The sequence below is a fragment of the Tenrec ecaudatus genome, chromosome 1 (genome assembly GCF_050624435.1).
Source record: "Tenrec ecaudatus isolate mTenEca1 chromosome 1, mTenEca1.hap1, whole genome shotgun sequence".
In the NCBI taxonomy this organism is placed as follows: domain Eukaryota; kingdom Metazoa; phylum Chordata; class Mammalia; order Afrosoricida; family Tenrecidae; genus Tenrec; species Tenrec ecaudatus.
Genome location: NC_134530.1, coordinates 223,708,703 through 223,736,098, shown reverse-complemented (window position 1 = coordinate 223,736,098; position 27,396 = coordinate 223,708,703). Strand labels below are relative to the sequence as shown.

The window sequence follows — 27,396 nt, the reverse complement described above, 5'->3', positions numbered from 1 at the left end:
AGCACATTTCCTTGCCCTTCTGGCACCCCCTCGAATAGCCACTGTTCTCCGCCAGCACCGTCATTCTTCTTCAGTCTTCCTCATTCGGTGTCCAGCTTCCGCCTGCGTAGGACGCGCCTGACACTATCATGACTGGGGCCTCAAGGTGAGTGCCTTTTCTTTGTTTAGCACGATGATGTGCTTTATTGGTCAGGAGGTAAGGTCCTTCGTTTACTTTCCTTTTTTTTTTTTTTTTTAAGCCAAAGGGAAGAAATTCATTGGAGCCCATAGAGAGGCCCAGCATCCCCTACTGTGCCGCATGCCCAGCAGAGGGTCACACCATTCACTGCACCCCCATGTCCCAGAGGGACTCCCCTGGAGCCGAGCCCCAAAGTCCCAGGACTGGCTGGAGGTGGGAGGTTTGTCCTTTGTTTTCTTTTCCTTCTGTTGTAGTCCGTACTGAAGCCTGTCTTTGATCTTTACCCAGAAGTGCTTCCAGGACTCTGCTTTCTCCACGCAGAATGGTATCATCTGCAGACCGCGGCTTGTTAGTCTCCCTCCGATCCTGACAACACAGCCCAGCTTCTCCGCTTTATGTGCCCAACTTACAGCTTGAATAAATACGGTGAAAGCCACAACCCTGACACACACCTCTCCTGGTTTTAAATCAGGCAGTGTTCCCTGCTCAGTTCCAAGGGCTGCCTCTTGGTTCCAAGGAGCACAATGAAGCCTTTTGAGATTCCCACGCTTCTCGATGCTATCTACACTTTGTTCTGAGCCACACCGTTGAATGTCTTTGCTGTGTCAATAAGCCACAGGTAAACATACTTCTGGCGTTCTCTGCATCCATCAGCCATGTTATCCTAGGATCCATGTCCTCTTGTAAACTAGCCTGGATTTCTGGCAGTTTCCTATCTTTGGATTAATGCAACCAGTTTTTGGCACTGTCTAAAGACAATAAAAAGTTTTCAACAAGGAGTCCGGATGTTGCAGGGATTAAGTTCTCAGCTGTTCACCAAAAGAGAAAGAGAGGGGGTCTGAGCTCGTGAGCCCGCTCCCCAGCTCCTGTGTGTTGGGTGGGAGAGAGGGGCCACTTCCCTTTCTGTTAAGACTGCAGCTGTAGAAGCCCTGCTGATCGATGAGGCTAAGGGTTAAAGCGATAAGGGGCCCAGGATTTAACAGCTCCTCCCTTGTAGTTAAAAAAAAAAATCCTTTTCAACCTAATCAGCAAAGAGGTTCTAGCCTGGGAAGGGGAAGGGGGACCCTTTAGATAAGCAATGAAGCCTGAAATCTTAGGGGGACTGGCCTGGCAGCCCCAGGAGGGATGGAGATATCAATTGATGGTCTAATAATCCCTTGAGGGAAATGCAAACCAGTTTTCTGTGAACCTTGCACCCTTTTGTCCTATCCTAGAAAGTCCTCTGATCACTAGAAAACCTGTTAATCACCTCCTGTTGCAAAGCCTGCTTCTTGTCACCTAGTGTAAGGCTTGCTTGCTTGATTTTGACCACATTTCTGAAGCAGTTAGGTGGTCGCAAACCCAACTGTTTGCTACAGTCAGTGGCGGCATAAATGGACTTAGAATTTCCCCAGTCAATGCCTTGGCTGCTACAGCCACGGACTCTCCGGGACCCCTTGTCTGCTCGCAGCACAATAAGGCAGCCCTCCTCCGTCGTAGGGGTTGCTGCGAGTCAGAATTGGCTACACAGCGGTGGGGTTTTTGTTTAAGCAACAGCATCCGTTTCTTGCATTACATCTCTGCTGCTGTTCATTCAGAGCCAACTGCTGCTCCCGGGATCTACAGAGCAGGCCTGAGAGGGACAGGATCGGCCCCATTTTGCTGTGAGGAATTGAGCTCAGGGAGGTTCAGTCACCTGCCCTGGCTCACATCGTGGCCAAAGCAGGATTCAAAACTTGAATTCCCACACCAAGCAAGATCCTTCACCAACTAACCCCACCCCACTGGGTCGATAGGCCACAAGAATCCCTTTCTTCCTGAACCCTGTGTTTGCTTCAGAATTGCCTGGGGAAGGTGTTTAAAATGCTGATCTGTCCAGATAGAGGTCTGGGATGGAGCCCAGGGACAGTGATCTTAGCAAACTCACCAAATAATCTCAAAAGCGACTCCAACGGAACAGGAGGTTCCGCTTACAAAGCGTGCTCCGGCTGTGCTTAGGAATGGCGGCGATAGATAGTCCAGTGGTAAAAATTCTCATCTTTCATGCTGGAGAGCCAGGCTCCATTCCCGGTCAATACACTGGTGGGCAGCTGCCCCATGTGTCCCTGGAGGCTTGCATGAAGCTAGGACGCTGAGTGGGTATCAGCGGACTCTTCCGGCCAAAGGCTTCCTGGTCTTCCTCCCAAAAACGTATGGGTCCTTTGGCACATAGGCCACTGTATGGAAGCTCGCAACAACCCCAGGCCTATCTGGGCGGGGTGGGCTCCAGGTCGTTAGAGGTGGTGAGAGCACCGCAGACATCTGAGGGGTGCATGAGGGCCTTTGATCCCCATCTTCTGGCTCAGATCTTTCTCTTGTCCACTTAAAAATATAAAAGGTGGTCTGCGGGGCCAGCCCCAATCCCAACAACATGGACAGCTCCCCCACCCCCACCCCAGAATCCATTTCAGAGGACAGCACTGAAGCTACAGCTCAGGGAGACGGACGCATCTGATCAGAGCACACAGGAGCAAACCAGGGGAGGAGTGAGAGCGAAGCACATCCTTGCCCACCAAGCCCCGAGGAAGATATTGCTGCTCAGAGCAGACAATGCACAGAGAGGACCACAGGGCCGGCCTCACCACAGGACACAACACCCCTCACTGACCCATAGCACTGCTGGGGACAACACTGGAGACAGTGCAGGAATTGTGCCCTATCTGACCCCACCACATGGCGGAGAAACACGAAGGGTGTGCAACGGAACCACAGGGGAGCAAAGCAATGCAGTCCCTGGGGAATATAAAAAATCGATGTGGGGCCAGGGTGTGGCATCCCATCAGACTTGACTGGAAAACATGCCTAAAGGTCAACATACAGACCTTGAATTATTTATAAGCTTTTCTATGTTGTCATATTTGTTGTTGTTGTTTTGTTTTCTATTGTTGCTTTGCTTTGCTCTGTCTTTTTTTAGTGCTTTTTATTGTCTCTGCGGGATAAATAATCTGGAGACAGACTGACAGTTTGGCGGGGGGGGCGCATGGGAGAGGGAGAGGTGGGGGAGAGGAAGTGGGTGTTAATAAACCCAGGGACAAGGGAACAAGTGATCTAAAATCGATGGTGAGGAGGGTGTAGGAGGCTTGGTAAGGTTTGATCCAAGGGCAATGTAACTCAGAGGAATTACTGAAACCCAAATGAAAGCTGAACAGGATAGTGGGAAAAGAGGAAAGTAAATGGAAATAGAGGAAAGAACTAGGAGGCAAAGGGTATTTATAGAGGTCTAAATATAGGCATGCACATATGTATATATATTTATATATGATGATAGGGAATTAGATCTATGTACATATATTTATAGGTTTAGTATTAAGGTAGCAGATGGACATTGGGCCTCTACTCAAGTACTCCCTCAACGTAAGAACACTTTGTTCTACCAACTTGGCATTCTGTGATGCTCATCTTCCTGTCCTGATTGCTTAAGACAAAGCGGGTACATAAGCAAATATGGTGAAGAAAGCTGATGGTGCCCAACTATCAAAAGATATAGCGTCTGGGGTCTTAAACACTTGAAGATAAACAAGCGGCCATCTAGCTCAGAAGCAACAAAGCCGACATGGAAGAACACACCAGCCTGTGTGATCACGTGGTTCTGAAGGGATCAGTTATCAGGCATCAAAGAACAAAAAATCATATCATTGGGTGCACACCTCCATGATACGATCGATGAGGATAAACAGGTGCATAACCAAATGTGGCGAAGAAAGCTGATGGTGCCCGGCTATCAAAAGAGATAGTGTCTGGGGTCTTAAAGGCTTGAAGGTGAACAAGCGGCCATCTAGCTGAGAAGCAACAAAGTCCACATGGGAGGTGTCCATAGGATCAGGTATCAGGCATCAAAGATCCAGAAAAAAAATCATATCATTGTGAATGAGGGGGTATGAGGAGTGGAGACCCAAAGCCTGTAGTCAACTGGACATCCCCTTACAGAAGGATCACAGGGAGGAGACAAGCAGTATAGCACTGATGAAACATACAACTTTCCTCTAGTTCTTTAATACTTCCTCCCCCCACTATCATGACCCCAATTCTACCTTACAAATCCAGCTAGACCAGAGCATGTACATGGGTACAGATAAAAGCTGGAAACACAGGGAATATAGGACAGATAAACCCTTCAGGACCAAAAAATGAGAGTAGTGATACCAGGAGGGGAAGGGGAAGGTGGGGGGAGAAAGGGGGAACCGATTACAATGATCTATCTATAACCCCCTCCCAGGGGGATGAACAGCAGAAAGTGGGTGAAGGAGGGAGACAACAGTCAGTGAAAAAATAGTAATAATTTATAAATTATCAAAGGTTCATGAGGGAGACTGGGGGAAGGAGGGGAAAACTGAGGAGCTGATACCAAGGGCTCAAGTAGAAAGAAAATGTTTTGAAAATGAGGATGGCAACAAATGTACAAATATGCCTGATGCAATGGATTGTGATAAGAGTTGAATTAGCCCCCAATAAAATGATTACATATATATATTATAAAACACAAATATATATTATAAATATATTTTATATATTATAAATAACTCTCTCTCTCTCTCTCTCTCTATATATATATATATATATATATAAATATAATAAAATGCAGTGAGTGATGTGAGACTGTTCTGTTCCTTTGACCTTCTGGCGCAGTGGAGGGCAGAGGGGAGGGCTTGAGGGCTTGGCAGGGAATGGAGCCAGGGGAGGACTCTCTGAGGTTTTCACAAGAGGTCGGTTGCTAAGGTCATAAAGTGGGATCCCCAAGGCAGGGAGTCTCAATCTGTGCGAAAACTATTCAGGAGGGGGAGGAGCGTGGTGTAGACCCACCAATCACGTGGCCGGAGAGAGGCGGACCCTCTGCTGTCCGGAGATTGAGTATCCCTGTGCAGTTGCGGTGAATTACAATGGACTCAGCTGCAGCGGCGTTGGTGCTGTGTTATAGACGTGTGGAGACTGGCTCTGGTTTCTAGAGGAGCCCTGCTGCCATAGAGGTTATGCTTTGGGTTGCAATTCGTAACGTTGGTGATTAGAAACCACGAACAGCTCCGAGGGAGAAAGATGAGGCTTTCTGCATCCCTAACCAGTGACAGTCTCAGAAACTCACAGGGGCAGTTCTACCTTGTCTGGTAGACTCGCCATGAGTTGGCATGGACTCGATGGTGATGAATTTAGTTGCTTACCCGGACTTATTAAGTTAGGATGGGGGAGGAAGGACTGGGGCCAGAAAAGCTGCCTCCTCGTCCTGCTACCCTGTTGGTTCTTATGCATAGAGATGTTTGAGAAATCTTGTTGCAGAATAATGGACTTCGGAGCCTGACAGGTCTCCATTCAATTCCCAACTCCAACACACTGAACCTCAGCCTGAGTCCTCATCTGTTAAAAATGGGCATGTGCCTCTCTCCGCAGAAGAATTCACTTCAGAGGACAGCACTGAAGCTACAGCTCAGAGAGAGGGACATGTCTTATCAGGGCACACGGGAGCAAGTGAAGGGGGAGGAAGAGAGAGTGGAGCACATCCTGGCCCACCAGACCTTGAGGACGATATCCTCACTCAGAGCAGCCAATGCACAGAGAGGACCATAGGGTCAGCCCCACTATGAGACACGACAATCCTCACTGACCCATAGCCCTACAGGGGACAACACCGGAGACAGTGTGAGAATTGCACTCGATCTGACCCCACCACACAGAGGCAAAACACTAAGGGCATGCAACAGAACAGCAAGGGGAGCAAGGAAGTCCCAGAGAGAGTAACAAAAACAGACTTTGGGGCCAGAGTGTGGCACCCCATCAGACTAGACTAGAAAACACTCCTAAAGGTCAACACACAGACCTTGAACTATCTACAGGCTTTTCTTTTTTTTGTCATTGGCTTTATTATTGTTGTTTTCTTTTGTTGCTTTGTTTTGCTCTGTCTTGTTTTTGTGCATATTATTATCTCTGCAGCTCTATCTAGATAAGATAGACTGGATAAACAATCCAGAGGGACCAATGGTTCTGGGGGCGCACGGGAGACGGGGAAAGGGGGTAAGGAAGTGGTGTTAATAAACACAGGGACAAGGGAACAATAATTGTTCCAAAATCAGTGGCGGGGCAGGGGGGGGGGTGTGTGTACGAGACCTGGTAGGGCTTGATCAAGGGCAGTGTAACTCAGAGGAATTACTGAAACCCAAATGATGGCTGAGCATGATAGTGGGACAAGAGGAAAGTAAATGGAAATAGAGGAAAGAACTAGGAGGCAAAGGACATTTATAGAAGTCTAAATACAGACATGTACATATATAAATATATTTATATATGAGAATGGGGAAATAGATCTATGTACATATATTTATAGGTTTAGTATTAAAGTAGCAGATGGACATTGGGCCTCCACTCAAGTACTCCCTCGATGCAAGAATACTTTGTTCTATTAAATTGGCATTTCATGATGCTCACCCTCCCTTCCTGATTGCTGAAGACAAGTGAATGCATAAGGAAATGTGAAGAAGAAAGCTGATGGTGCCTGGCTGTCAAAAGATGTAGCATCTGGGGTCTTAAAGACTTGATGATAAGCAAACAGTTATCTAGCTCAGAAGCAACAAAGTCCACATGGATGAAGCACACCAGCCTGCATGATCACGAGTTGTCGAAGGGATCAGGTATCACTTGATCTTAGCCAAAAGGCTGAGAAGCGATGGGTATCAAAGAAGAAAAAATCATATCATTGTAAATGAGGGGGAGTGTGGAGTAGGGACCCAAAGCCCATCTGTAGGCAACTGGACATCCCCTTAAAGAAGAGTTGCAGGGAGGAGACTAGCCAGTCAGGGTGCAGGGTAGCAACAATGAAACATACATCTTTCTTCTAATTCTGAAATGCTTCCTCCCCCCCACTATCATGATCCCAATTCTACCTTACAAATCCGGCTAGACCAGAGGATGTACACTGGTACAGATAAGACCTGGAAACACAGGGAATCCAGGACAGATGATCCTTTCGGGACCAGTGGTGAGAGTGGTGATACAGGGAAGGTGGGGTAGAAAGGGGGAACTGATCACAAGGATCTATATATAAAACCCCTCCCTGGGGAACGGACAACAGAAAAGTGGGTGAAGGGAGATGTCACACAGTATAAGACATGACAAAATAATAATTTCTAAATTATCCAAGGGTTCATGGGGTTGGGGGGCGGGGAAGGAGGAGAAAAATGAGGAGCTGATACCAAGGGCTCAAGTAGAAAGAAAATGTTTTGAGAATGATGAGGGCAACAAATGTACAAATATGCTTGACACAATGGATGTATGTATGGATTGTGATAAGAGTTGTACAAACCCCCAATAAAATGATTTTTTTTTCCCCCGTGAACAATTTCCACTTTATTTCCTTTCAGGTTTGTTTTTCTTCAGCTTCTAATCTTTACATAGGCTTTGGAGGAGGTCGTGGGGCAGCACCTGCAGGTCTAAATCGAGGTGGGGGGGGTTCGGTCCTTTCGGGCTTCCCATGACCAGTTCCGGACCACTTTTCTGTGAATGGCCAGCTCACACAGGAATGCAGCTTCCGTCCAGCTTGAAAAGCCCGTAGGCGTCGAAGACCTTCACTTCGGAGATGTCTCTGACGGCCGCGGCCTCCACTATGTTTCTTATGGAGAACTTCTTAATGGCCTTGGCTTTGGGCACGCAGCGGGCGCAGTTCATGCAGCGAATGGGCTGCACACGGCCGCGGCTTTTCTTGGCACGGCTATTGTTACGCCTATTCTTGGTCATCTCGGAAGTGAGGACACGAGAGAAAAAAGAAAATGATTTTTTTTCAGACTTGAATTTTTAAAATTTTATGTACAAATAGTTGGCATGGTTTCTTCTTTTGGGTAGCGGTGTTGGATTGTCCATCCAAAGATCACTTTGTCCAGCTTGATGAAGCCGATGTCCTTCGCATACTGACGAAGCGCTGACGGCACATACTGAGGCCCTATTTCCGGATCAGAACGTGCCGGTCTCAGCACACGTGGCAAGAACAGGAACCCTGGCCTAAGTTTCGCAGGTGCCTCCAATAGAGCTGCTGGTGCCCCATCCTGTTTCCAGGCTCTCTCCAAGGCAAAAGGCAAAAATGATTTATTTTCAATGGGCATGGCACCTGCCTATTTCCTGACCCCTACTTCCACGCTGGACAATGGAAAAGAACAGAAAAAGGGTTGATCTTTCAGACTGCCGTGATAAGACTATTGAATACCGTGCGGTCAGCCAGAAGCAGGCGCCCGTCAGTCTTTCAAAGGAGTACCACCAGCATGTTCCTTACAAGAGAGAATGGAGAGACTTCAGCTCACCTACTTTGGACACATTGCCCGGAAAGACCAATTGCTAGAAAAGGGCCTCACTGTTGGCATAGGAAGGAGGCCAGGTGGTGTAGTGGTTATGTGTTGGGCTGCCAACCGTAAGGTCAGCAGTTCGAAACCACCAGCCTTTCCAAGGGAGAAAGAAGAGGTTTTCTATTCCTGTAAAGTGTAATAGTCTTGGAAACTCACATAGCAGCAGTTTTTAACCTGTGCGTCGCGGGCCCCCTTGGGGGTTGAAAGACCCTTTCACAGGGGTTGCTCAATTCATAACAGTAGCAAATTCATAACAGTAGCAAAATCACACTGATGAAGTAGCAACGAACATCATTTCATGGTTGGAGAGTCACCACAACATGAGGAACTGTATGAAAGGGTCAAGGCTTGAGGAAGGTTGAGAACCGCTGTTCTATAGGGTCGCTGTGAGTCGGCATGGACTTGATGGCAGGGAGGTTTTTGGCGATGGCAAAGAAGAGGATCAGGGAACACTGGGGGAGCCCTCCGAGAGATGGGCTCCAACAGCCCCAATGTCCCACTGGCCATGAAGATGCAAGACTGGGCAATGGCTGTGTCCTCTTTGTGATTCTTAGCTGTGGAGTCCATGACATCTGACAAGAGCAAGGCTGCCTCCTGGAACTGCTATGGGGATGAGATCCAGTTATGAGGGTCTATGTAGGCCCGAGGCAGTGCTCTGGAAGCACGCCGGGCTAGTGTCAACAGATGCCTAAATGCCTTTCCTGGAAGCGTCAGGGCCCAGTTGCAAGAAGGTTAAGAACACAGCAGCATGCAAACAATGGTAAACACCAAGCTCCTTCCAAAACAATTGTGGCTTTCTCTTTCCTTTGAGGTGAGCTGGGGGCGGGCGCTTTTAAAGGCGAACAGCTCCTTTCTGTCCTCAGGTGAGAGCCACTTTATCTTGGACACTTTAACCTCAGCTGGTTCCACCTGTTTCAGAGCGAACCTGAATTATTAGCACATGAAGGCATTGGCACTCTCACCCCAGAAAAGCAACCAGTCAAAGCCCTGCCAGAAAGCCCTTTGAGAACACAAGGCCTTTGCTTAGCAACCATCTCTCTCCACTGGCAGAGGGAAAACTAGCCGGGCCCAGCTCAAAGATCACTGGCTTCCCTGTTTCCCCTGTGCGCCACTCTCCAGACACCTGGCGGCGATCCGATTGCTTCACCTATCAGGCTCCTGAATGGGCTCACCTCACCTGGTCTACTGGGCCCGGGTTGTGACTGGTCGTTTTCCCCGTCCAGGTAGCTTCTGGAGACTTACAATTTTATTTTTTAAAATCTTGAACATCTCTTTGTGATGTGGGTGAGAGTTTACAGAGCCTGCCAATCTTCCATCCAACCGCGGGCAGTGCAATCCTCCCGATGGGACACACTCATCCCGATTTGTCCCGGGTTTCTCTGACAGGCCCGCCTTTCCTGCCTCCAGAACTTGTGGCTTTGCCCTTTGGGTCTCATAGGGTTCAGCTGTTCTGAGAAGCCTGTTCCTCAGGGTGTTGTTCTGTTGACAGGCCTGTCTGTTATTCGGCTGGAAGGTGGGTTGCCCACACTTTAGGTATCTGGGTCTATTTCGGTGTTGCTATCGTTGTCCAGGACTGAACCGGGTCAAACCCGTTGGAAGCCCTGAGGTTGGGAAAGGTGTGATAATAAACAATATACCATGTCATCTTGCCTGGACAGCCCCACTCCACCCCCTACCCCCTCGGAACCCCCTTAGTTTCCCTTCACACGGAGGGCGCCCCGTCTACAAAGACCCCAGGGAGCTTGACCTCCCTGGCTGCCAGGAAGCAGGGCAAACCCAAGTCCCTTCTCCTGGGCACCTCCAGTCTTCCCGATCCAAAGCAAGTTCAAAGCTTCTGAAAAGCTTCATCCATTCATAACTGGTCAGTCCCCTTGGGAAACGCTCCCCCAACCCCAGAGCCTACCCCGGGGACTTGGTGACATCGTACTCCCAGCCCACACAATGGGCACCGGCCAAACACGGCTGAAGAGGAAAACAGCAGCCCTGCCTGTCTGTGGGCACCTGTCCTCCCCAGGCTGCTGCGTGGGAGGAGGGAGGGATTAGGAGATGGGCTGGAGGATGGTGGTAGTGGGGGGGAGGGGGAGCGCCACCGGTTCCTCAGCTTGGCTGGAGTCTGAACCAGCTGGGTGAGTCTGATTAGAAGTCAAATCTGCTTATTCTGGCTCCGCTACCTCATGCTGCCCAGACGCTGGATGGATTAAATGCTGAGCTGGCAGACGGGAGGTTATGAATCAGTGACCCATGGGGTACTGGCTGGGGAGCAGGTAGAGGTCCCTGGTCGGGGGTCAACTTGCTTTGCTACAAAACTAGAGGAGCAAACCTTGGAGGGCCTCAATTTCCACGTGCCCCATGCGATGGCCTTCCCGCCAGCTTTCAAAGACGAAATGTGGTCCTGGCCCCAAAGCAACCTGGCAACTAGAGGAGTGACTGTCATTGCCCTAACAAGGGGCTGGAGGTGGGCAGAGGCAGGTGTGTCCCTCTGCTGGCACTACTACCACCACCAGCCTACCATGCCATCTCAGGAACCCAGGCAGGTTATAACCCAGAAGTTCTCAACCTGTGGGTTGCGATCCCTTTGGGGGTCGAATGACCCTTTTACCGGGGTCGCCCGATTCATAACAGTAGCAAAATTGCAGTGATGAAGTAGCAACTAAAATAATGTTATGGTTGGGGGGGGTCACCACCACAAGAGAAACTGTATTCAAGGTTCGCGGCAGTGGGAAGGTTGAGAACCACTGTTTAACTCAAGCCTAAGCGGAGAGACATTGAAAACCTGGATGAAGGACTGCTATGGAAGGGTGCTGCTGGGTTGGAAGGCAGCACTGCGGGGTGGGGCCCGCACCTGCTTTACATCCTGGGGATGCTTGAGCTCACTGTCGCAGCCACTCTGCCCACCCAAGGTCATTATCACCGTAGGCAGTTTGGATTTCTAGATCGTTGGACATAGGGATCCTGCAGTTGGCAGGGGGAGGGTTGAGAGACTTATCTAGAAGTCACGCTTTCCGAGTAAGTTCTCTGTTTTTGATTTAAGCTGTGTGTCTTGGGGGTGGCTTTTCAACTAATGGAGCCCGGCAGCAGAGTGAGTTAAACACTGGACACAAGGTTAGGGGTTCAAGTCCACCAGCTGCTTCATGGGACAAAGATGAGACTGTCTGCTCCTGTAAAGATGGCTTGTCTCTGGTTACGAAGGGCGATGCCTGCTCCCACTGGCATGCTGTGCTCATGGGGATGATTACAGGGAGGCTTCCTGGAGGCGGCCTAATCTGAAAAGGAGAGCAAGTGGCTCAACTGAAACAGCAAAGGGTCAACAGGCAGATGAGGGTGACTTTCGGGAAGTGGCAGGAGGCCCTGCGGGCATACAGGCCCCCGTCCACTGTAAGGACAAGAGCACCAAGTGGGACACCCAAGGTCACTCAGGGTGCAGTGACTGAGCTGAATGTGTGCGGTCCAGTCCAGATTTGGGATCAAAAATGCGGAGGCTGGGGGAGGAGGGGTCCTTAGTCTAGCAGTAACAGTATAGAATGCACCGAGTGAGTGGTGGGGAGAAGACAGGGCTGAATCCAGGGGGTGGGGCGGACAGGGCAGAACCAGACCACAAAGGGCTTTGGCACCTGCTGGAGAGAGTTGAGCCAGCCCTTAGACACCAGCCAGCAGGATCATCAACATGCTTATTTGCATGTCCTGGGGATGGGGTGGGGGTGGAGTGTTCTCACCCTGGGAAAGTAAGGTTTGGAAACACCTAGAAACGAACTTGGGTTTTCGATGTGGCTTTTCAGGACATTTCTGTCCAGAGAGGTCTGTGTTTCAAGGCTGCACGGTGGCATGGCCAGGGGAGGGGAGGGTGGGGGGTGGAGGCAGACTTGCTGCTAGGAAAGGAGGGAGCTGGGGAAGGAGGAGTCCACCAGGCTTCTAGTCTGTGTTCCCTTCCGAGTGTCTATGAATGCTTCGTCTTTGCATCCCTAATTGCAAACCGAGCCTTAAAATGTGTCGATTTACAGATTTACAGAACAGGCAGGCCCTGTAGAGGCCGAGGAAGGGAGCAGTGTCGCCCCCTCCTCCTAATTATCCTTCTTGCATCTCTGCAACACGCAGATAAGAGAACTCGGTGTTGCTGGCATCCTGGTTGTGATTTCTGCCATCAGCCTATCGCTCCTGGCTGTGGGGGCGGACGGGCGCTCTTTACTTCCGTCTGACTCGTGTGCCGGGCATGCTTCGTGGAGATTGGTTGGGGCCAAGAAGATTTGGAATAAATTGACTGTTACACATAAATCCACCCCCAACCCCACTGTGTTTTTATTTAGAGAGTGTTTGTGAGGCTTTTAGCACTTTGTCTAGGAACCAGTAAGCGTGCACTAGGTGAAGGGCATTCAGCAGCAGCTCAAAGCCTGGGAACAACCTGGATGGACGGACGGACAGATGGACAAAGGGGATTGCATTCATTCCTGTCTCCCCATACAATCTCAGCCCCCTTTATAGAAGCCTTTAGGGCGGCGTGATACCCAAGCTGTGCTCTCTCTACGTGCCCAGTGGAGCCCCTGGGTGGTACAGGTGGTTATAATGACAGAAAGTTTGGAGGTTCGAGTCTACCCAGAGGAATGTCAGAAGAGAGACCTGGCAATCGACTTAGGAGAAATCCACCACTGAGAACCCCGTGGGGGAGCTCAGTTCTACCCAGAGACACAAGGAGTTGCCCAAGTCAGAGCCACCTGGATAACAAATAGTGTGCTAAAATCCTATGGTGAGCCCCCCATCTTACGGTGGGGGGGTGGGCGGGGATGATCCCCAGAGAAGCCCTGTTTGTATCTAGGAAGTAAAAGAGCTAGGATTCAGGCCCAGGCAGCCTGGCACCAGAACGCTGTTATTGAGCTTCTTGCTAATGTTCGTTAATGCGGAGTCTGATGTTACGTAACTTCTTCATGACAGGAGGAAATGCGGCCCGTTCCTGGGCGGCTGCCTGTGGACTGGCTGGACCATCGGGGTCCATGGGTGTGTGATAGGTCATGGGAGTGAAGATGGAGATTTGGACAGAGTCCATGCAATATCCTGGGACTCAATTTCCCAGAAACCCTAGCTGCCCCCATTAGAAGTTCCCCAACTATCTCTTGCATGCACAAATGTAAAAAGTCTTTCAGAACCGGGCAGGGGCGGAGAGGAGCCCCCAAAGGTCCAGCCAGTCCTGCTGGCTGGTGGGGCTGTTTCTCTCTCTCCCAGGAGACTCTCAATCAAATTCTCTAGTAGTAAAAACCAAAACGAAAAGCACCATTCTGTGCTTCTCAAAGTAAATCTTTATTTTGGGAAGACAAGGCCCTAAAACTCTGGTAACAGGTTTTGCAGAAGTGATGGGCAGGCCTTTCTAGCTCGTCTACGTCTGGAAGCTCCACTGAAAGGTGCTCAGCATCCTAGCAAGATGCACACCTCCACTGACAGCTGGGTGGTCCTGGGCATGAGGTGCACTGGCCAGGGATCGGATCTAGGTCTCCCACACAAGGGAAAGTTTTGCTGTGAACCTCAACTCCCCCTTCCTCTTGCACTGTGAAGTGGGCTGTCCATTCCATTCCCACGTGTTTGGCATGGAAGGTTAGCACACAAAGCATCTGCCGGAGGCTGGGAATCGTCCTGGGCAGACGACCGTAATGTGGTAGGGTCCATCCCTTCCTCCCAGAGGTGTTCCCCCCACCTCCTGCCAACCTATCCTCATAAGCTTTAGGAATCCTAATTCCCATTGTGCCCACAGCTGGAATCAGTCCTAGGACCTAAGAGGCCAAGACCAACACACAGGTAGGTGGAGGTGTGACTCTGCACACGCCCCCTTACTCCTTGAGTGCCTGGCACTTGGCCTCACTTCAGAGGCTCCCGCTGGCTCACCTGGTCCAGGGGATGCCAATTGTCCTGGGTAGGCAGGTGGGTGCAGCCCTGTGAGTGTGGGTGCTCCCACCATGCCTGCTGGTGATCTGTGGGGCTGCTGACACCGCCGCCAGCACTCATAGCCCAGAGGTCTCCTGCTGCCCTCTGTGTCTGCCCCCAGCTCCCTCTCAGGGGCTGACGTGGCTTTTCAAATGGGGGTCGGTGAGAGTAAAACCGCAAGTCCAGACCACTGTCCCAAAAGCAGGGAATCTGGTTTAGTGGGTGAGTGGGATCTGAGCATCACATGTGGTTTTGATCAATTGAAAGAATTTTAAATTGATGATGTATTAGGGAATTAAAATCAACAATGAGGATGACATAGAGATTCTGGGGGTGTTGGACCGACAGCCATCTAGCTGAGAGGAACTACTATGAGGCAGAAGAAGGGCAAGAGTGAAGGTGGGGCAGGAGGAGGGTGAAAGGAATCAGAGGAGCGATCTAGGAAGCAAAGCTATGGGTAGAGGTACAAACATAGGTGTGCACTTATGTAAACATATTAATTCATAAAGACAGAAGTATCGGCCTATGTACACATATTTATATGGCAACACACTGAGGAAGTGGATGGACTTTGGGCCGCTGCTCAAGCCCTCCCTCAACACAAGGACACTTTGCTCTAACAACCTGACAGTCTGTGATGCTCATCCTCCAGACACAATTGCTGGAGACAAAGCGGGTGCACAAGCAAATGTGAAGAAAGTAGATGGTGCCTGTCTATCAACAGATATAGTATCTGGGGTCTTAAAGGCTTGAAGGTAAACAAACGGCTATCTAGCTGAGAAGCAACAGCCCATACGGAAGCCTGTGTGATCATGAGGTGTCGACAGAATCAGATAACAGGCACCAGAAGACCCCAAACAACAACAACAAAAATACTGTTGAGAATGAGGGGCGTGGAGCAGATATCCTCAAACCCATCTACAGACAATAGGACATCCCTCACAGAAGGGTCACAAGGAAGGGATGAGTCAATCAGGGTGCAGTATAGCACTGATGAAACACGCAATATTTCTCGGGTTCCTGGAGGCTTCCTCATCCCCCACCCCCAACCCCTGCCACTATCATGACCCCAGTCCTGCCTTTCAGTTCTGGCTAGACCAGAGCTTGTATACAGAGACAGATAAGAGCTCATGGCACACAGAATCCAGGCAGATACGTCCCTCAGGAACAGAAATGGGAGTAGCGATACCAGAAGGGTCGGGGGGAAGGGGCGGAGTGGAGAAAGGAGGCATCAATGCATAACCCCCCACCCCAAGGGGATGAACAACAGAAACTTGGGTGAAAGGAGACAGCGGTCCATGTATCCATGTAAGATATGAAAATAATAGTAATTTATCAAATGGTCACCAGGGTGGGAGGGTGGGGTGGGAGTGGGAGGAAGGGAAGGGAAAAAGAGGTGATACCAAGGGCGCAAGTAGAAAGAAAATATTTGGGAAATGTTGATGGCAACATATGTACAAATGTACTTGATACACTTGACGTATGGATTGTTAAAAGAGCTGTAAGAGCTTCTAATACAATGATTTAAAAAAAAACAACTGATGCTGTAAATCCATAACAGGAGAGTAACCACTTTGGGTGGCATTTGGTACGTTCACCACGCTGTGCAGTAACCAGTATCTCAAAGCTCAGAGCCACAGGGAGAACCACCCTGTGGTTTCCAAGACGGCAGCTCTCTTCTTTCCCCCTGGACTGGCTGCTGGTTTTGAACCTCAGACCTTGTGGTGAATGCCCAACAACCTGTACCCCCACAAGGATTCCCCGCCCAAATCCATGTCTCACGGAGTCCCGCTCTAGCTCACAGCAACCCCCCGTGTGTGTCCGAGTAGAACAGTGCTCCAAGGTCAAGGTCTTCCAGTGACTTTCTTCTGACGTGCCAGCGGAAAGACTCAAACCCAGCCAAGCACTTTCACCACTCAGACATCCCTACGGAGACCAGCATGCCTCACGTGCCTCTGCCTCCGCTTTGTTTTCCTCAAATAGCAGGTGCCTCTCAGGGGGCCTATGCTGGCTCCTGTGCCCACATGGCCCTCTCCTCCATCAGTCACAGTTCACCCTGGGCTGTACCAGGTCCCTGCCATTGTCCGGCCCGACCCTGGGCTCACAGGCTGCCTTGTGCTGCTTCATTGTGTTCCTGCCGCCTTGCTGGGTGTGTTTGGGGAATAACCACCACCCAGCTTACAAAGGAAGCTCTGAGAATAGGGGCTGGCCTGTCCTGCTCACAAACTGGCACACCACCAGGGCCCAAGAGGAGTCTGCTGAAAGAATGACCCTCTCTGCCCACAGGACGGACAGAGCTCCTGGAAGGTGTGTGTAGGGGCGCTGTTCATCTCGGTCCCTGCACTCGTAGGCTGTGAACTTTCTCGGGAGCTAAAGGTACCTGGGGTGCCATGGAGTTCAGCTGTAAGCGGGGACAGAGCCAAGATGGAGGTGGCAGAGACGGGCTGGGGGGTGGCTTAGAAGAGCAACAGCCAGACTGGCGACCACACTCCACACTGTACAGTCGGGGGAGCCTGGTGGGCACCAGTTGCCCTCATAGGGGCAGTGAATGACTGAAGGTGGCTCTTCTGACCAAAGTCTCTAACTCCTCCCAAATCACCTTTCCCTGCATGGCTCTGGTAAGAAGGTGGAGGGAGACACTGATGGGATTCCCTGGAGTGCCACCCTGCTGTGTATAAACGAGCCCTCTGAGAAGCAGGAGGCGGGATCTCATGATCAGCAAGAGCCAGAAGTGGAGCATGTCCCCTGGACCCGGGATCCCTGTGCAGAGACCCTCCTGGGTCCAGAGGACAGCTACATCAGAGGAGCAGCAGCAGAGCCAGAGCCTGGCGCAGAGCGGTGGACTTCCCCGCCCACGGAGTGAGTACAGCGGAGTGCTTCTGTGCCAGAGGCTGGTTTGCAGAGTGTGGGGGGTTGGGGGGTCTGGGCACCGAGTTCAGGAAGTTGGGCTTGGTGAACACACAGAAGTGGAGCTGAGTGGCTTCGGGGTGAGGTTTACCGGAGTGGGGTGCCTTTGGGCGCTTCATTCGGGGGAGCTGGGTTTGCTGATCCACAGAGCTTGAGCTGAGTGCCTTTGGGGTGTGGGTTCCCGCAGAGCAGGAAGGCCCTTTGGGCATTTATCAGCAGAGCCGAGTCTTGGTAGCATAGCCTGGTAAACAATTCCCATTGACGTCACCCCTGGTTCACTTCCCTAATCAAATTATGAATTTTAGTTGCTGAGTTTCTGTGAAACCCCTTAAAGGATATTAGAACCTAGAAAGGTGAACCAGTGGACACTAATTCAGATTACACAGCACTGGCAACTGGATGCAGAGAGCAGGGTGGCCGCACCTACAGGAAGGGTGGGGGAAGGCAGACCCAGCCCAGGTGCCACTAGGATGGAGCAAGTGTGAGCAAGGCATGCGCAGGAGCTGGCATCAACCTATGGTCTGCAGCTGTCATCAGACGGGGCTTCGTGGCAGGCAGCTCCCCCAACATGTGCTCCTGCAGAGTGAGCAGGGTACACAAAGCGGGCAAGTCCCGGGCCTTCCGGGCGCCCCAGGATCAGGCGACAAAGGGAGAGCAAAGCAGAAAGAACTTGTGATGGTGTGTTGGCTGGGATGGCAGCTGAACAGGACTGGCTGGTTCCCTAGAGCCCCTGTGAGGAGGTGTGAGGAGCTGATTGTGGAGGGTACCCAGGCAGCAGAGGGACCAGGACAGGGCTCGGTCTCAGGGGGGTGGAGTTGGGGAAGCTTCGTGGTAGTGCCCCCAGCCCTCCTGTTCTGACGGCTCATAACCAAAGCCATCGGCCTCTCTCTGTTCCTCAATCCGGCTGTCCTTTGCTTAGTCACCATGACCCCAGAGAACCCTGGAGCAGTTAGGGGTGGAAGTGTTCCCCACAAATACATGCTCCAGTCAAACACCCTCTGGCTCCAATGAATGTGACCCAGTTTGGAAACAGGGTCTTTGCAGATGCAGTCAGAGGGGTGTAACAGAGAAAATACCACCACCAAATCCGTGATCAATGAGTTGATTCTGACTCAAAGTGACCCCACAGGGCAGAGTAGAACTGCCTCTGTGGGTTTCTGAGACCATCAATCTACGGAAGCAGGGAGCCTCATCCCTTTCCTGTGGAGCGGCTGGTGGGTTTAAAGCACTGACCTTGGGGTTAGCAGCCACCAGGGCTCCTTTGAAGTTCGTGGTGCGGGCCCTAACTCGGTAGGACTGGCGTTCTTTGAGAAGAGACACAGATGCCCAGGGAGACCGCCACATGGTGATGGAAGCCAAGAAACGAGCGATGCTTCTACAATCCCAGGATCCTCGTGGTTCTCAGCAACCCCAGAAGCAACGAGAAAGGCAGAGAACAGGTCCTCCCGCAGAAGCTTCAGCATGACCGGCCTGCTGGTCACTTGAGCCCAGATGTGTGGCCTCCAGACTGTGAGGCCTGAACACACATCTGCTGCTTTAAGCCAGCTGCTTTGTGGTCTTGTGATAGCAGCCACCAGAAATGGAGACCACGTCTACATGGAGGCCTGGTGGTGCCCTGTCCAGCTGAGCCCTTGCCCACTAGCATCCCAGGACATAGTCCTCGGGAGCCCCAGCCTGGGGTGTGGGCTGCCACGCAGCTCCCAGCAGCTGCAAGAACAGTTGCTATGTGAACCCTCAAGAGCAAGACGGCCTGGGGGTTCGCCCCCGTGGCTCGAGTTTCAGGCTCCAGGGGTTCTAATGTGACGTGTGTCCCAGGCACATCTCTCAGCCCCCAGAAGCCTTGTTCATCGTATCTGCAAAAGCAGGGAGAACTGGGGTGTCTGGGAGGATTCATGAAGACAATGATCCGACACAGTGCCTGGAACAGATAAGGGAGCTTTACGAAACCGAGGCCCTGTCTCCTTCCGAATTCCGCTTAAAACCTGCCCCCAAGCACTTCTCCGATTTGCACCCATGCGATTGGGGGCCCTCTTCACCCACCAGGTACTGGCTGCTCAGCCATGTGGCAGGCCCACAGTGGGCATCTGGTAGCTTGTAGAGAAGGCGGGGGTGTGGTACTGGGCTGAGAACTGAGCCCTGGTATCCACCTCGTTTCCAGTGTGGTCTGGGGAGACACCACCCAAGCTTCCGTTAGCATCTTCCTCTGGAAACATGTGAGCAAACTAGAAAGTGCTTAAGACCAAAGACGAGCCTATGGGACAGGCGAGGGCTGGGAGACATGGCTTGGCCTCTAACTTGGACCAGAGAGCAGATTCCAGGAGTCTTGGGAGAGGTGTGTGAAAGGCAGTTGTGCGCAGCACCAAGGCAGATGTGTTTGGGGGAGCAGAAGGGAATTCGAGATTGGTAGGCATTAAAGGCTGGGCCAGCATTACAGTGCGGCCGGGTGGTGTCAATGGTTACTGTGCTTGGCAGCTATGCAAAGAGTTGGGGGTTCAAGGCCTCCTGGGGGCTGCCTAGGCAGAAAGGCCTGGTGATCGGGTTTTGAAAAAGCTACCGCTGAAAGTCCCAGGGAGCGCAGGTCTCCTTTGACACACACTGGGGTGGCTAGTCTAGATCAATAACAGCAACGGTTGGTTTTTATTTAATTAGAAAAAAATTCCAGATCTGCTGTCCTGGAGTTGGCCTTTTTCAAGCCTCTCTTCTTCCCAGGAGGACAGGGAGCCATTTGGGGTGGAGGCTCATGGAGAAGCAGGACCAGTGGCGGAAACAGCAGATCCTCCCCTCTTTCCGTTTCTGGCCAGCCAAGGCCAGGCTGCAGCGCCCAGAGGCCCAGGCCTGATGGCGCTTCTTCTGCCTTCACCATCATCACGGGCGGCTCTGGCTAAGAGGCATCTCCCACCTCCACGGGCGCACGCATACTCACACACACAGACACACAGACACACACACGTCTGTGAGAGCCAGCCTCCCCACGCCCTGCAGGCCTGGAGAAGAACCCAGCTCCTTCATCTTCGGCAACCACCAGTCAGCTTTTCTGCACGAGACAGCGCGCTCCTTCCGTACAACATGAATTAAATATATTATCTGTCTTTGTGCTGAGTCACGGGACATTCACAGTACAGTGGAGAAGGGCCGGAGGGAGGCATCCCTGGAGGTGGGGAAGAGGGGCTTTGGGGAGTACCCTCAGGTTGAGGAGGGGAGGTTCAGCAGGGGGCTTGTTTAGAAAGGTGGGGGTGGGGGGGTGGTCTGGCCTCTGTCAAGATTCAGTCCCATGCTATGGAGGCTTGGGGTAGAAGAAGCTTGCTGGGCGGGGATGGTGAGGGGGGTGCCTTCCTTGGGGCCTCCAGCTGGGGCTGGGCTCTCAGGACAATCTGGTCCCACCCACCTCTTGTGCTGACCTTGGCCCGACCGCTCTCCTTCGTGTGTGACCTATCAAGGACAGCGTCACGGGGCCTGGGATGCAAGGGACCTGGGAGGCTGGGCCAGTCCCAAGGAGCCAAGGTGGCCTGTCACCAAGGTCAGGGTGACCCTTCATATCTGGGGCTCTTCCCCAGGCCCCAGACTGAGGGCTGGCTTATCAGGCTCAGGGTGATAAGCAGGAGTCATTCTTGGGAAGGGGGACAGGTAGGCACTGGGGTCTGAGCTCCAGGGGCTCCACCACCTGCCATTTAAGGCCACTCTACTCAGACTAGGCAGGGGAGGGGGTTGGGGTAGGCACAGGAACACCTGTCACCATTGTAGTGCCACCAACCTCGGGTGGAACCTGAGGGGTGTGGGGCCTCAGAAGAGAGAGGCGGTGCAGGCAGTGAGAAGAGGTAGGGGGCGCTGGGGGCACCTGACCCTCAGGGGAAGGTAGGATTTAGCATTCACATTGGCACCCAGGGTTCTGGGACCCCAGCCAAGCTGCCACACCCCTTTCTGCTCTCCGTGGGGAAGGTGGTCAAGGTTGGGGGGTGAGGGTGCCCCTAGTGGGGGCATGGTGCTCAGCCTGGCACCTGCTTTCTGTCTGGGTGGAAAACAGTCTGAGACCACCCCCACTCCCACCAGGGAAGCAACTCAGGCCCCACCCAAGGGTGATGACAAAGGGGTTGGTGGCCAGGCCAAGGCCACAGGGAGGCGCATGGGAAGCAGGATGGCCACTCCGGACAGTCCTCCTGGCTCAGTCTGAGACAGCACAGGCCCCATCCTCCTGACGGGTGACCGCTCCCCACTCAGCTGCAGCCGGGCGCTCTGATCAGAAAATGCTCTGTCGCCGGCCCTTCCCTCGTCCTGGGGAGCAGAGAGGAAAGGAGGGAGTTGTGGGGGTACAGAAATCGGGAGGGACAGGTATGTCCCTCGAGCAGTGACATGGGGAGGAGGGGCCTCTCCAAGCCTCGGTTTTGCAGACTGAGAAACGGGAGCGCTCGCTGGTGATACCAGCTCCAGAGGGTACTTTAAGGACCCTGAGATCAGGCAGCAGTTGCCTGGGGTTGCAAAGACAAAGGACTGTTTTCCATGGGATGGAGCTGCTTAGGGAGCTCAGGGGTGCAGAGAGGATGTTCATGAGCACCTGTCTGGGGAGGCCTGGGCAGGAGACAGGCAGCGGTCTTCCCTGTTCTCCTGAGGGGGCCAGCCTTGGGGAGCCCAGGAAGTTTCCTCCTGCCTCTCCTATCAGGGGTGGGGTGGGAGGCGCATGGCCTACCTGGCTGATGGAAGGCCAGGTTCCTGGAGCCTGGATCCTTCTGGAGCTGAATGTCCTTCAGGGAGAAGACAGAGGCAGCTGGAGGGGCGTAGGGTGGGGGAGAGAAAGGCAAGGAAAGTTGGGGCTGAGGGTCCTGCTTGGAAACCTGCTGTTCCCATGCCCACACAGTGGCCCTGAGGTCCAGGGACAGGGGCCAGCTGAGTCCTGCAGGCCTATACCCCAGCACCCCTGATGAGAACCGGAGAGGAGGACCTGAGCCCGCCCCCCCAAGGCCCCCTCTGGCTCAGCCTCCCACAGCGCTGCCTCCCTTCCCGAGTAACACTTACTGTCTTCCAGCTGGTGCACATCCTCACCCAGAGACCGGAAGTAGGGATGGCTGAGGGCCGCTTCTGCAGACACACGGCTCTTGGATTCGTACTGAAAGGCACAGTACAAAAGGAGCGTTGGGGCCTGGCTGGGGAGGGGCATGGGGACCTTTCAGGGCAGCCCTGCTCCCACACTGTTAGAGCACCCCCATTGGGGTGGGTCTCGGTTTCATCTGAGCAGCACCCAGGGTCAGTCACCAGCCCTCTCTTCCAGCCTACCCCTGGGGTCCCAGGCTATGAAGAGGAGCCAGCAATGGGGCTTGTCTCAGGCTCCTGGGATGGAGATTCTGTCCCAGACTCTGCCAGGACGCTCAGTGACGTGAATATTGAACAGAGCGACTGTTCCCAAACGGGTGCTTACTGTCCGATGGGCACCGTCCTCGGGGGGTTCCATCCCCTTCACCCATCCTCACAGCCATTATAAAAGGTGCCTGGTTAATTCTGCTTTACTGCTGAGAAGCAGGCACGGGAAGGGAACGGAGCAGACTCAAAGCCACCCAGGGTCGGAGTCAAGGTTGGAGTTCAGAGCGAGTGGACGTCTGTGGGAGACAAGCATGCTTCATGGGCCTGGGGGTGGGAGTGTGTGTGTGTGTGTGTGTGAGAGAGAGAGAGAGAGAGAGAGAGAGAGAGAGAGAGAGAGAGAGAGAGAGAGAGAAAGACTCTGAGCATGAAGGCCATGAAGTGGGGTGCAGGGTCCAGGGAGCGGCCCTGGTTCTCTGCCTATCCCCATCCCCATCCCCGCTGGGCGGAAGGACACTCACCAAGAGGAGGCTGGAGAGGAGGTTGATGCCCTCAGGGTCCAATCTGTTGGGGGAAAGAGCAGATGCAGGCCTTGCTGTGTGGGGGTGGGATGTGATGGGGAGGGCCCTCGTGGAGGGGAAGCCAGGGCCAGGGGGTGACGTGGGAGACAGGAGCTACCTGTGGTCCAGGATACCTGGGAGCGTGGCTGATGAGCGGCTGGGGCAGGTACCGGGGAAAGTTATAGGCTTGGAACTCGGTGAGGGCCGTGACACCTGGCCACATTTCTTCTGTAGGGGTCCCTGGATGGAAGAGAGGGAGTGGGGGGCATGGGTGAGGGGTGCAGCGTGGACGGTGAGGGCGAGAAGGGGTAAGGCCACTGGTTTGCAGCCCAGTGCAGCCTCTTCGGGTGCCAGGTGGGGTGGAGCTCCAGTGCCCCCTGGTGTGCATGGCAAGGAGTGGCAGGACACTGACCCAGGAGTCGGAAGATGAGATGCAGCTCCTCTTTCACTGTGGAGCCCGGGAAGAGGGGCCTCCCTGTGGCCATCTCGTAGTGGATGCAGCCCACGCCCCTGTGGGGAGCAACAAGCAGGGGAAGGGACAGGCCACGGGTGGGTGCTGGTGACAGGGCAGGGGTGGCTCCCAGCCCAGCCCAGCTCCGACAGCAGCCTCTATGGTGGGCTTCATCACCCTGGGAGCTTGGGCCAGCATCCTGACTCATGCCCTCACCACCGTCCACCCGTAGGGCCTGCACGCAGAAGCCCTCTCCAGGCAAACCGTGGGGCACAGGCCACCTAGCCTTTGATGGGACACTTTGCTTTAGCTTTTCATCCACTGATAGCACCTGTGTGTTAATTTTAGCGTGAAGATAATGGGGCATCCCTCCCAAGACCTCCAGTCCAAGTGACACTTAGGAATTGTTTTCTTGCATCTACTGTGCGGGAGGGGGGGGCACCCCATGCCCTCAGGAGCTTCTGACATCCCCTGCCCGCTCTTGGGGGCACATCCCAGATGTTCACTCAGGGAGCATCTATATGCTCCGTATTCAGATGCCCTCTCTACCTCTAATTTCAATCCCCTGTTCAGCAGCGGCCCACCGGCTTTCCGTCAGAAGGGAGGGCATATTTCCCAGAAGCCCACGGGGCAGCAAAGGAGCGTCTGGCAGCGTGGGAAGGCCCCACGCCTCACTCACCACATATCGATGGGGGTGGAGTACTCTGTGGAGCCCAGCAGCACATCAGGAGGCCGATACCACAGTGTCACGACCTCGTTGGAATAGGTCTTCGTGGGCACTGACTTGGCTCGGGCCAGTCCTGGGGACAGACAGGGCACTGAGCCTCCACTCACAGGTGCACTCAGTCGACAATCCAGTCCATCCCCCACCCCCAGCATCCACCCTCCAGACCCCCGGGCCAGCCCTTACCAAAGTCAGCCAGCTTCAGCTCCCCTCTCTCATTGATGAGCAGGTTCTGCGGCTTCAGGTCCCGGTGCAGGATCTTGCGACGGTGGCAGTAGGCAAGCCCCCGGAGCAGCTGGAACATGAAGATCTGGCAGGGAGGGGAGAAGCAAGCAGTCATGAAGGGGGGCTGTGTCCCTCTGGGGTTGAGGAGGGGTTGGCACTAGGCTTGGACAAGCTGGTTCTGTTCAGGGGGGAGCGTCCTCGGAGGGGACGGCTCTATGTGCAGAGGGGCCGAAAGCCCGCCAGGGGGAGTTGTCCGGCTATTCAGCTGAGCTCCCCCAAGGCTTCCTTTACTCTGGAGGGACCCCCTCTGACAGCTGGGGAAATGGATCAGCAGAGGCAGAGGCGGGAGGCAAGGGAGGAAGGCCCTGGGCCTGGGTTCCAGGGCTCACCGAAGGCCTGGCCCCTTCCCTCCTGCCTACGGTGAAAGGGCTGAGCAAGCAGAGCAAGAGTGGGTCCCCAGGTGGGGATCCCTGGCACGGAGGCCCTCACCTTGACATTGTGCATGCTCATGAGGTTCCCGCAGTGGTCCAGGTACTGCTTCAGGTCGCTGTCCTGGAACACAGAGCCCGTCCTGACCCCTGGCTGGAAGCCCCTCCGAGGCCCAGCCCAAGCCCAAGCCCAGCGGTGAGACAGGCCGTAGGACATATCAGGCCCTGGGTTCCCAGCTGTGCCCAGGCCAGAGCCCTTACCCCACCCTGCTTGGGAGCGTCCTGGAGGCCCCCCAGCACAGGGATGGGCCCGCCAGCCCCACCCACCAGGTACTCGAACACCAGCGTGAGGGACCGCTCCGTGTGAATGAGGTCGTGCAGGGTCACGATGTTGGCATGCTTCAGGTTCTTCAGCAGAGACACTGTGGGGAGACAGGTCCACCTGGTCCCTGAGGCCGGCCACAGGTGCCCCCAGGCCCTCTCTTTCTGGAACTGCCCCCCGCAAGAACCCCTACTCTGGAAGTGACCTCTGCTCCCAAGCTCCTCCCAGGGTGCTCCCAGGAAAGGCAGCACTTGGGGTGGGCTGTACCTTCTCGGATGGCCGTGCAGGGGGCCCCCTCCTCATGCTCCAGCCGGATCTCCTTCAGAGCCACCAGGTTCTCCGTCAGCTTGCTGCGCCCTTTGAAGACTGTGGCGTAGGTGCCCTGGAACAAGGACCTCATCAGCCCCGGGCCCCGGTTAAGCCCCGTCACCTGTGTCCAGACCCTTCCCTTCTCAGGGCCTTCCAGTGGGCTGCATCCTTAGCCAAAGCATCCTCCCCATGTCACTGAAGTTCTTTTTCTTCCAAAGGTCCTTCCTCTGGGAAGCCATTCCTATACACTGACCTGTTCCTGCCTCTGCCTCCAGGGTGCTGGCCTCCTGTGAGGATGCTCTTTTTGTTCTCTGTGTGCTGTGCTGACCTCACATGGAGGCTCCTCCCTGTGGTCCTCAAGGGGGAGGACCCAGTCTTCCTTCTCTCTGTTAACCTCCCCCACCTCCAGCCCGACACCATGATGGCTAATGGTTAGGCATACAGGTCGCTCCAGGAGCTCTCCTGGCATGGTGGTTACACATTGGGCAGCCAACCACAAGGTCAGCAGTTCGAAGCCACCAAGTCACTCCCCAAGCAAAAAAGGGAAGCTTTCTACTCCGACAAAGAGTTACAGTCTTGGAAGCCCACAGAGGCAGTTCCACGCTGTCCTCTGAGTCAGGGCCTGCTCGGTAGCAGGGAGTTTGGATTTGCTTTTTGGGTTTTCATTGTGTGTCTCACTTGTCTCAGCGCTACCAAATGTATTAGCCTGTTGCCACTGAGTCTCCGCCAACTTCCTGCCTCCCCACGAGGCTTTCAGGGGCGGAGTGTGCAGAAGCGGATCGCCAGGCCTCTCTCCCGAGGCACCTCCGGGTGGCCTCAGCCCCCAACCTCCCAGGGAGCGGCAGCGTGCGTGCACTCTCTGCACCATCCAAGGACCACAAGAAGCTTTACTGTGTTTAAGGGAAAGTGGGGAGTGTTTGTTTAAGCCTCCCAATCCTATGAGGATGAACCATGACATCTCCATTTGACCGACGAAGGAAGCAAGGCCACGTGCTTGCCCAGGGCCTCAGAACCCATGCGAGGAGTCCTGGCAGAGAGGAAGGCTAGCCTCTGCCGGAGCCTGTGGACCTCCCCACGTGTGCATCCCCTTCCAGGACCCTTCCAGGGTCACTGCAGCACCTGGCTGCAGGGTCCCGATCGGACCCCTCCGCATCCAGGCAAACAGTGATAGGGGGGAGCTGGGTGCCTGGCAGCCCTGCCGGCCTTGCAGCCACCCTGCCCTAGAAGACCGAGCCGCTTACCTCCCCCAGTTTGTCCAGCTTCACGTATGTTTCCAGTTTCCCGAAGCCGATGTCTGACTGAGGAGAGAAGTATGCTCCTGTGAGTGACAGCCCCCTGGGGCACCCCCACCCAGGGGCCTCAACAGCACACCACCCTCCTTTCCCCAACCTCCAGCCTGTTGGAAGCAAGAGGGACAGCTGAGGCTACCAGGACCGTGGTCTCCTGGTCTCCTCTCCGCTTTCTCCCTGAGAGTGGCAGTGTGAGGTGGGCCCCTCCCAGCCTCACGCCTCTTCCTCCCACACCCAGCGGAATGCTGGCTCCTGGGACCGATCCACACCTGTCTCCCCCTGTCTGCCTAGCCCAGATGACAAGCTCCTGAGGGCAGGTACTGTGCCCCTTTCTTCATTTCATCTTGTGCCTGGCTCTGTCTCCCTCCTCAGCATCTAGATCAGTGGTCCTCAACCCTCAACTGTGCTGATCCTGTGGCCCTGAACCTGTGGGTAGTGGCAAGTCTCTGTGTAAGATGCTCCCAGGCACATCTGACAGGC

General features: G+C 53.8%; 1 protein-coding gene and 1 pseudogene across 1 annotated transcript in view; both read right to left on the bottom strand.

Annotated features, from left to right (window-relative positions):
- Positions 1-7,549: 7,549 nt before the first annotated feature.
- Positions 7,550-7,912, bottom strand: LOC142437341 (small ribosomal subunit protein eS26 pseudogene; annotated as a pseudogene).
- A 12,031-nt stretch (positions 7,913-19,943) lies between these two features.
- Positions 19,944-27,396, bottom strand: part of CDK18 (cyclin dependent kinase 18) — a 29,468-nt gene continuing 22,015 nt past the window's right edge. Inside the window, exons 5-16 of the mRNA XM_075529354.1 lie at positions 26,869-26,925; positions 25,586-25,700; positions 25,324-25,418; positions 25,058-25,120; positions 24,530-24,653; positions 24,299-24,419; positions 23,581-23,678; positions 23,303-23,408; positions 23,130-23,172; positions 22,330-22,420; positions 22,004-22,081; positions 19,944-21,591 (exon numbers count right to left, since the gene is read on the bottom strand). Of these exons, the coding sequence (XP_075385469.1) occupies positions 21,557-21,591; positions 22,004-22,081; positions 22,330-22,420; positions 23,130-23,172; positions 23,303-23,408; positions 23,581-23,678; positions 24,299-24,419; positions 24,530-24,653; positions 25,058-25,120; positions 25,324-25,418; positions 25,586-25,700; positions 26,869-26,925 (1,026 nt within the window). The 3' untranslated portion in view covers positions 19,944-21,556. The remainder of the gene's footprint in view (positions 21,592-22,003; positions 22,082-22,329; positions 22,421-23,129; positions 23,173-23,302; positions 23,409-23,580; positions 23,679-24,298; positions 24,420-24,529; positions 24,654-25,057; positions 25,121-25,323; positions 25,419-25,585; positions 25,701-26,868; positions 26,926-27,396) is intronic.